Source organism: Morone saxatilis, unplaced genomic scaffold (genome assembly GCF_004916995.1).
Source record: "Morone saxatilis isolate NCDOM2014 unplaced genomic scaffold, NCSU_SB_2.0 Contig14, whole genome shotgun sequence".
Classification (NCBI taxonomy): Eukaryota; Metazoa; Chordata; class Actinopteri; family Moronidae; genus Morone; species Morone saxatilis.
Genome location: NW_023339696.1, coordinates 22,072,997 through 22,082,737, shown reverse-complemented (window position 1 = coordinate 22,082,737; position 9,741 = coordinate 22,072,997). Strand labels below are relative to the sequence as shown.

Below are 9,741 nucleotides of genomic sequence, written 5' to 3'. Positions count from 1 at the left end.
TTGGGTAAAAGAAGACACAAGTTAAAATTATATTATTATTATTCCAGTTATTATTATTATTTCATTATTATAAGTATTTTAGCTAGGAGAAGCTCTGGAATGACTCCCCAACAGTGGACAGGGGTTAGCAATGTTCTCAATAACATACCTTAGCAATCAATGGGTTAGCGTGCAACCCTCTGGCGCTTGGGGTTGCGGTTTAGCAGCAGCAAACAAGTGGTTTTGTGTTAGCATGTGTTGCTGTGAGGTGCTTTCATAAGATTCGAGTTTGCTTGAGGGCAACATCGGGATAAAGTCGTGTGTGTGTGTCCCCCCTGGGGCAACTGAGCGTGCATGTTACACATAACCATTCTTGGCCTTTAAGCTTCAGCCAAGCGAGAAGTAGCTGTCGGTCAACAGGCTTCCAGTTTGAAAACGCGTACCTTTGAATTTCGCCCAGGGGGGGGGGCTCGTCGGCCATTACCGTCTCTGCTCCTTTGTGTTTATAGTCAGTAGTTCACTGTGCATGTGAGAACAGCGTGAGCAAGGGCCATCCCGCCCCACCCCCAGCAATCATCAACGCATTTGCACAACCGGCTCGCTGTATCAATCCTAGGCACCTGCTCTCTCCCGGCCAGCTTGTATGTGTGGCTGAATCAGAAAGCCTGACACCGCCTCGCCCGCTGCGCTTCATTCAACCAAATTGTAGTAACGCAAGTAACGCGCCACTTTACATTCTCAAAAAATGAAAAAATAACGCCGTTAGTAACGCTGTTATACTTAAACGCTGTTACTCCCAACACTGTCTATTTCTGACAATAGATCCTCCTTAGTGTCACACACTGGACCTCTAAGTGCCTTAATTTGGTATTTATTAGTTCTCTGCACTAATAATCGTATGGATGCGTAATCTGCCCTTTGCTAGCTAATTGATGGTATTAGCCATATTGTGGAGGATGTGTAGTTGATGCCTTATTGTTGTATATTACTGATTGTAAAGTCAGATTGACTGAAGCAAATAAAAGCCCTGGATATTAACTAAAGTTTCTGGTTCTATTTGCTTTGTATTATAAAACCATATGTGAGTCTAGTCTTATAGAAATGTGATGTAGCCTGTGAGTGTAAGGAATGTAACAACTTGTAATATAGATTGTACTAATTATGGTCATTTATCTTTGCTCCACTTTTCTACAATCAATAAATAACCAAAAGGAACATTTGTCTGGAGTGCTTTCTGCGCCATCAGTGTCAGTTTTTATCTGCTTTTTATTGGATATATGATTCTGTTTTCATGAAGTTATCTTTTTTTTTGCAGGGATATACTTATACACTTATAACAGTGAGAAGTACAATTTCTTTTACAAGAACAAAAACATACTAATGAGGATGTTCAATCACACATAATGATGTACAACCACGAAACAAAACAAAAAAAGGAAACTTAAAAGCCGTAGAAACCATGCGACACCCTACACCCCTATAATTCATTTATTAGTTTGGAATATCTGAAACTTTGAACAATGCATTGGACCTTCCTTGGAGAGAGACTCTAATTTTCTCCAGCTTAAAAAAAATAAAGCACATCTCTCCTCCAATGTACATGTAATGGAGTATCAGGAGATTTCCACTTCATCAGGATCTTCTTGCCAGTAAAGTGGTGAAAGCAGTTACCTTCTTTTGAGATACAGAGAAAGAGAGCAAGGACCCCCCGAAGAGAACGCTGAGAGGGTTCTGGTCCAGCTTTCGGCCCAGTACTGTAAAACACTTTCATTTCATGTATCAAAGTTGCTACAAGGAAAAGTCATTATTATTATTATTAATTACATTGTTATTATTGTTATTATTATCATTTTAAATAATATAGAGAAAGAAGAAGAAGGTCAGAATAATGCCTTGAAGCAGAAACAGCTGAAGTCATCCATCAGGCTGTCAGCTGAAAGGGACTTCCCGGAAAGAAACTCTTCCAAAAGTTCCTGCTAATGAAATAACACTTCCTTCCCAGCATCTGACTGGAGAAACACGAGCTGGCTTTTATTGTGAATTAGAGGAAGTGCGCAGTGTCAGTCAGTGAGAGTTTCACTGGTCGGTGGTCAGCAGTGCGTGAAGAGGAAGAAGAGTGGGACACTGTTAGAGGAAGAACTCCTGTAGCTCCTCACACAGGTAACTAACAGCTACAGTCACAATAACCACAGTTAAAGACCCTAACCCCCCTATGCTGTGTGTCTGTCTGTCTGTCTGTCTCTCTATCCGTCTGTCTCTGTCACTCAGCCGAGAGCAGCTGTGTATTGCGCAATGAAAGTAACTCATTCTGTTAACTTGTGAAATGATTGATATGAAACCGTTTTTTTAATGATAAATGTTCGACAAAACCTTTGTTAATATCTAACTGCAAACACATTGTATCAGAGTACATCTTTTATCCATTTTACAACAACAGTATGAACAGTGAAAGTTTTAAGAAACAGTCCAACAATGTCAAAATATCACATTTCGAGCTTACTTGATAATGATTTCTTGTTTTTTACATGGTAAATGGACTGTACTTTCTAGTCTTTCAACCAGTGATCATCACCAAGGTCTTGCTCATGGTGGTACTGTTGGGTCTCTTTAAATAATGTTATAAGGAGTTCAGTCTAGACCTGCTCTATTTGAAAGTGTCCTGAGATAACTTCTGTTATGAATTGGCATTATACAAATAAAATTAAATTGAATTGAATTGAATTGATCTTACTCAGACAAAACAACAGAGATTTTCTTGTCATCAATTAGGTTGGTTTGTGGTTTGTTGAGTTTTCCATTTCTGCATGTTGTACCTATGCCTCGACATATACAACCCTGTGCATCTATTGGGTGCTACCCAGTGTCCAAAAATAATACTACAAGATACATCTAAACATCTAATATGACATACCAACAAAAAAACATATATTAAAAAAAAGGTTTCTCCATTGGGGATTTTTTCTTCTAACACAGCTGCCTGCTTAACTACAACACAGGACAAAGGTCATGGCTGTATACAGTTCAGAGGTCCGTACTGTCCATTCGATTTACACAAGAGTAACAACATTTGACATTAATATTAACTTTATTTCATAAGTTTTACTGAAGGCCAATCATTTTAAAGTAATTGCCTTTTAAAGAGTTTATAGTGGTTTGAACGAGTCAATTTAAGAATAATACCTAAGTTACAGAGGACAGGACATATACAGGACAGAGGTCAGTGCTGTAGATACAGGGCAGAGATAAGTGCTGTAGATACTGGGCATAGGTCTTTAATGGGTATTACAGTAACAATTACGATTAATATTAACTTTATTTCAAAGGTTTCAGTGAAATACAATAATTTGACTTGATTAGTGGCACGCATTGTTATATTGTTACATCATTGTCTGTCACTTCATCAACAACATTTCAACAAATGTGAAAATTAAACTCAGCTTTTATTTGTGTTTCATGGTCTTCATCAGCAGATAGAGTTTACTCAGGTGTCATGGAGATGTTTTTAGTTGCACCAATTAATTCAAAGTGTCCTCTGACTTTCTTCTTTCAGACTTGATCTCAGTTTTCTGGTCTCTGGTTGGAGGATCAGAAGGACACAGAGACCTCCATCATGGCTATTGCTGACCAGCTGCTGGAGTTGATGTTCTCCTGGATCAAGCAGAGGGAGTGCTGTGCAGAGCAGCTGAGGACTCTGGCCCAGGAGCTGGAGTCACTCAGAAAGAAATGTAACGCTGCAGAATGTGTTGGAAGCACATATGCAGTGGTTGGAGCCTTATCTCTGATCGGGGCCGGTGCAGCCACTTTGTTCACCGGCGGTGCAGCTGCTCCACTTTTAGGCGTGGCAGGAGCAGCGTTTTCAGGTGCAGGTCTTACTGTATCTGTGGCTTCTAAAATCATTGAGCACTTCTCATCCAGCGACACCATGGAAGAGGCACAGAAGATTGAAAAGAAGAGCAAAGAGGTTGCAGAAAAAATCCAGGATCTGTTTGAGAGACTGAAGGCGGAGAGTTCCTCCACTGACCCGGATAAGGTGGACCAACACGTCATGACTGAAATTCTGACAGCCATGACCAGAAGAAGTGGACTGGAGGGGCAGGTGGATTTCAGCGGGACATTTTTTCAGGCATACAGGGGGCTCAACCAAATCTTTTTCAACCCTGCCATGATAGATGGACTAGAAGTTGGACTTGCCGGTATTTTAAGATTTTTCACATATAGAGTTAGTGGGAAAATCTACAAACCTTTGTTTCTTGAAGGAGCTGAACAACTCACCAAACAGATGACTATAATGGCTGCTAAAGGAGGAAAAAGTCTCACCAAAGAAATGTCTAAAATTGGATTTAAAACAGCCTTTAAAGGAGGTGCCATGGTAAGATTCACTAACTATACACACATATTGTTTGGTAATTAAATCACACAAATGTGTCATTGTATAATTACACAATTTGTTATTTATGATTGATAATTATTGGTTTATTGTTTTTATGACTTTGATAAAGGGACACGTGTTCTGAGGCTGACAGTATGATAATATTGAAAATGAATCATGTATTGATCCATATTCATCATCAGGTTGTAGGAGGAGTTGTTGGACTGGCGTTTGAACTTCCTGAGGCGATTGACAACTGGAAAGACCTGATCAAGAAGAATCATGTGACTGAAGCGAGCCAATCACTGAGAGATACAGCTAAGGCCATTGAAAAGACTTGCCAGACACTGAGGGAACAGTTAAACAACAGAAAGTATGAAGTTTTCTGTGATTCTCCACCCAGATTCTCTCCTCCTGTAGTTCTGAGAACAGCAGCTGGACAGTTTAGATTCATGTTACTTCAAATACTGACTGCTTGTCCTGCTGGAAAAATCATCCAAAGAAACTTTACTTTACTGATACAGACTGTATCAGATATCAACCGTATGAGGATGTTCTGGCTTCATTTTTGTACAGTGGGAGGAATTGGAGACATCCATCTTTTATATGTCGATGAGTCATACTCATACATATTCATATTTTTACTAGAATATGGATAAATCTGTAGCAAGACCTACGAAAAGTCCTCAAAATGACAAATACTCACTTCCAGACACTGAAGCTAACAACATGCTGGCTAGCAGATTCACAGACGATTTCATTGGACACATTTTGACCGGGTATGGAACGGTTGACAACATTCAGGTTCATATTGCTGCTTTCAGTTGGGTTCTGTGGGTTTTTGGTACAACATTGTCAAATCTTAAAGGTCCAGTGTGTAGGATGACCCGAACAATACATATATAGCCCGAGACACTTGTGTCGCAAACTGACGGGTTCAAACACCTTTATTTACTCTAATTTTTGATAGCAGGGATCAAATACTTAGCCCAACATCTTTACCCAAATGAACATCACTTCAGGGTGAAATCTGTTTCTGCAACCACTGATGTTTAGTTTTGAAATTTTTTTGCTTACTGTTCTGTTCACTTGTCTTTATATCACTAGAAAGTGAGTTTAGAATGTGAATGGACATAAAGACAACGAGAATAATAAAGAGGGAGAAGGCTAAAAGTCTAAGAATCAAATCTACCCCCCCCAGTCACAATTAAAGCTTCACATCCCCTCTGAGAGCAGCGGTGGGGCTAGAAGGTGGAAGTAGCAGCCGATACGTAATGATTCGACGGTTTTCAATGGACCCTAGAATCCAAAACTAAATTAATATATCATTTGATAAAGCCTTGTTCTTCAGTCATATACATCCAAACTGGAAAAGCTGCAGCCAGTTTTATTTGTTAAGGTGTACCGCGTCCTGGGACCGTTCACTCGTTTTTATATACTGAAATTCTCAGAGTTGGTTTTCATAGTTTAGTCCTTATACTCCAAGATAAAGCTAGATTATTGATGTGTAGGGTGTATATTAATATTCATAGTGATGATTGACAATGACAGCCTTGAGCTAACGCTTTATCTCATTAATGGAGCACTCACAGGTGTGGCGTCTCATGGTCAGAGTGGAAAGAAACCAACTCCGGGGGTAAGTGGCACACGCGGGGACCGCGTGCGAGCAGAGGGCCAGGGGAGAGGAACAGGGGAAGAGGCGGTCCACAGAGAGCCAGGGGCCGAGCGGACAGTGAAGGAATAACGGGGGAATGGCGACGGAGGAGAGGACGAAGCAGGCAAAAGCGACGACAGCAGAGGCGAGCGGAGGGCGGCAAGCGAAAAAGGGAAGGAGAGAGGCGGCAGGCACCAAGGCCGGTAAGAGCGCAGAGAAAGAGAACAGAGGCGTAGGGCAGGAACGGAGTCACGCCAAAACTGCGGGGAGGCAACGGGAGGAAGACGGGCGGCAGGCGCGCGGCAGCAACGGGAGAGGCGAGCGGCGCGAGAAACAGAAAAGAAGAAAACAGAGGGAGAACGAGCACGACAACCACAAACGGCCAAGAAACGCGAAGAAACAAGGAAAGCAGAAGAGAACAAGGGCGCGCGGCGAAAAGGGTAACGAGGGGTCGCTGGAGAGGGCAAGAGAGGAGCGGAGAAGGAGAGAGAAAGGGCCTCGCCGGAAGGCCAGGAGAGCCGAGACCGCAGCACGAACGAGAAGACAAAGAAGAACAACTAAACCGAGGAGCCGGGCAGCACGGGGAAGCCAGGCGGACAGAGAGGGCAAGCGCGAGGCGAGCCAAGGGAGCCCGAGAAAGGAAGGGAGCAAGGACGGAGGAACGGCGGAGAAGAAAACGGGTGACGGAGGAGGAGAAGAAAAGGAGGTCTCCAAAAGACCCGGGAAGAACGGAGGGCAGGCGCGCAAGAGGACAGAAAGGGTGAACGAAGGCCACCGAGAAGAGAAGGCGAGAAGAGCGGCGCGAGTGGCCGCGCCGCCGGACGAGAGAAGAACAGGCGAAAAGAGAGCGGAAGCAGAGGAAAACGGAGCGAGAGCCGCAAGAAGGAAGGAGACGAAGGGCGCGCGAGAAAAGAACAAGAGAGGAAAGAAGAGAAAGGCAAGCGACGGAAAGGAGGGGAGACAGGGCGCGAAAGAGGCGACGCGCGGCAGCCGGGCGACAGGGCGGAAGAGGAACCGAGCGAGAGGCGAGGAGGGCGGAGAAGAGGCGCCGCGGGCAGGACGAGGGCCGGCGAGAAGTGCGGAAGAGCAGGGCCAAAGCAAGCGACACCCGAGGAAGGGCGAAGAGCGCGAGTGCCGGGCGGAGCCGGGGCGAAGGGGCGAGGGGGGAGTGGTGACCATGCGGGGAGGGGCCGAGGGGAAGGGGCGGTGGGGTGAGGATGCGATGAGAAGGGGTCTGAACGGTGAGTCGCAGGAGAGTCCGGCAAGCACGATGGTAATCAAGCAGGTGCAATTGGGTTGGTTTTATGGGATCGTGAAAGGGAAGTGTAGGAGGTACTTGTCTGTTGTATTTTATGGTCTTGGTTGATTGGTCATGGATGGGTTATCTCGTGGATGTAGGTGATTGTCGCCGTCGATAATGTAGCGACAGCACCCGCAGAGAGACAGCGGCGGAGGAAGGGGGCGCGAAGGGTGTATGTATGTAATCGCTGAAGAATGAGATAAGCATAAAGGTGAGTTGATTTAAGATAGGGTGCAGATGAGGATATGGAGGAGGGGGAATAGGTACTGATGTGAGAATGTGGCAAGAGCATAGGCATGAATGTGATGGAACTGTGAGGTTGTTCATGAGGGGTATGGTAATATATCATGGAGTTTGGGTGGGTGTTGATGTTGTAGTCCACTGCGTGAGTTCATGTAAGTGCTAAGGGGATGTTGTAAGTTGATGTAAGGTATAGGGCGTTATCTGTGTAAGGCGGTTCATGTTAATCTCCACTGATTGATATATAAATCATCCTGACTAAATTACTATCTGATAAGGAGCTAAATTGATAAACGTGAGAATCAGAGCAAATCAAGTATCTGTCCAGAGCGGTACACTAACTAATAAACTGGCTGCAGACTTTTCCAGTTTAGGATGAGTAAGACTAAGAACAAGCATTTCAAATGAGGATTTCATTAAATTTAGTTTTGTTTTAGGGGTCACATTAATAACGCTCGAATTCATATATGGCTGGCTATCCCACTCCCTCGGCCTGTGCCTTACGGGAAATAGGAGTATATAATTGTGACTGGGGAGGGGTATGAGTCATTATTGACTTTAGCTGTGTCCTCTGCTTCTGTCCCTGATCTTTGTTCCATCTCTGTCTAACTCCGTGCTGTGAATGGACAAAATAAATGTGGAAAGCAGGATTAGCATAAATCAACATCAGTGGTTGAAGCAGAACCAGAGTTTCGACCCTGAACAGTGATGTTCATGTAGAATGGTGGGAAGTAATCGACCTGTATCAAAATAGAGTATAAAAAGTTTGGAACCCGTCAAGTTTGCGATCCACAGGTCGGCTTAGTATGTATTGTGGGTCATCTAACACTGACCTTTAACATTTGACAATGATTGTTATCCAAAAACACACAAGAACCCATACTGAAAGCAGCAACTATAGAACGCTGAAGTGTTGTCAACGTCCAATACCCGTTGTCAAAATAGTGTCCAGATGAAAATCGTTCTGTGAATCTTGCTCAGCATGTTGTTAGCTTTGATCTGGAAGTTAGTATTTTCATTTGAGGACTTTTCGTAGGTCTTGCTATACAGATTATCCATATTTAGTAAAAATATATGAAATGTTTAGTATGACTCATCGGACATATAATAAGATGGATGTCTCCAATTCCTTCCCACTGTACGTAAAAATGAAGCCAGAACATCCTCATACGGTTGATATTGATTACAGTCTGGTATCAGTTAAAGTAAAGTTCTTTGGAGATTTTCCAGCAGAACAAGCAGTCCGTATTGAATTTACATGAATGCTAAACTGTCCAGCTGCTGTTCTCAGAATTATTAAGGAGGAGAGAATCTGGGTGGAGAATCACAGAGAAACTTGCATACTTTCTGTTGTTTTACTGTTACCTCAGTCTACTTGGCAAGTACTTTTCAGATGCCTTAGCTGTATCTCTCAGTGGATTGGCTCGCTTCATCCACATGATCTCTCTTGATCAGGTCTTTCTCAGTTGTCAATCGGGCCTCAGGAAGTTCAAACGCCAGTCAGACAACTCGCTCCTACAAACCTGATGTATATGGATCAATACTTGATTCATTTTCAATATATAGTAAAAGGTTAAAGGGACCTGTACTTGGACCTTTTCTTTATTCGATTACTTCACGAGTTTGTTTAAAGTACTTACAAATATGTAGTTACACAGGATCGGCTTCTCCTGCTTTCGTTTGTATTTTCTTGTTGATTGCTAATAAAAATCCTTTTTGTATTGAGTAAACTTTCCTTGGTTCTTTCTATGCAGGGTTTACATTATTTATTGTTCTCCGCATAATTCCCTGGTCATACTCATGTATCTCTTTTTCATATACAGTGGCAAACACAAGAGGAAATGCAGGAAGCGGAGTTTCATTAAAACTTGAAAATTTGACTGGATGTAAACTGTACGTCAAATGAATCAGAGGCATAGATTGGAATTTTCACTGGTTATTATCGGTAAAAGTACACGTGTATGTGTGGTGTGTGTGTGTGTGTAATTAGTCGTGTGTGTGGTTTTTGTGTGTTGCTATATAGAGTCGGGTGTACAGTATTCCATCTAATGTCCGTAGTTGTCGTCTGTGGCTAATGTCTCTGTAGTCAGTAGTGTGTTATATTTTTTGTGTGTCGCAGTGGTTGTCTGATCTTTAGACTTGCTGTAAGAAGCACCAGACTGCAATCTTTTATCTTGACCCACCACTGACTGACACACA

General features: G+C 43.0%; 1 protein-coding gene across 1 annotated transcript; it reads left to right on the top strand.

Moving 5' to 3' along the window:
* The first annotated feature begins 1,962 nt into the window (after positions 1-1,962).
* On the top strand, positions 1,963-5,022 carry LOC118322598. The gene is made up of 3 exons (XM_035654317.1): positions 1,963-2,139; positions 3,530-4,348; positions 4,552-5,022. The coding sequence occupies exons 2-3, from the start codon at positions 3,590-3,592 to the stop codon at positions 5,005-5,007; spliced, it is 1,215 nt and encodes a 404-aa protein (XP_035510210.1). The 5' UTR covers positions 1,963-2,139; positions 3,530-3,589; the 3' UTR covers positions 5,008-5,022.
* The last annotated feature ends 4,719 nt before the right edge of the window (positions 5,023-9,741 follow it).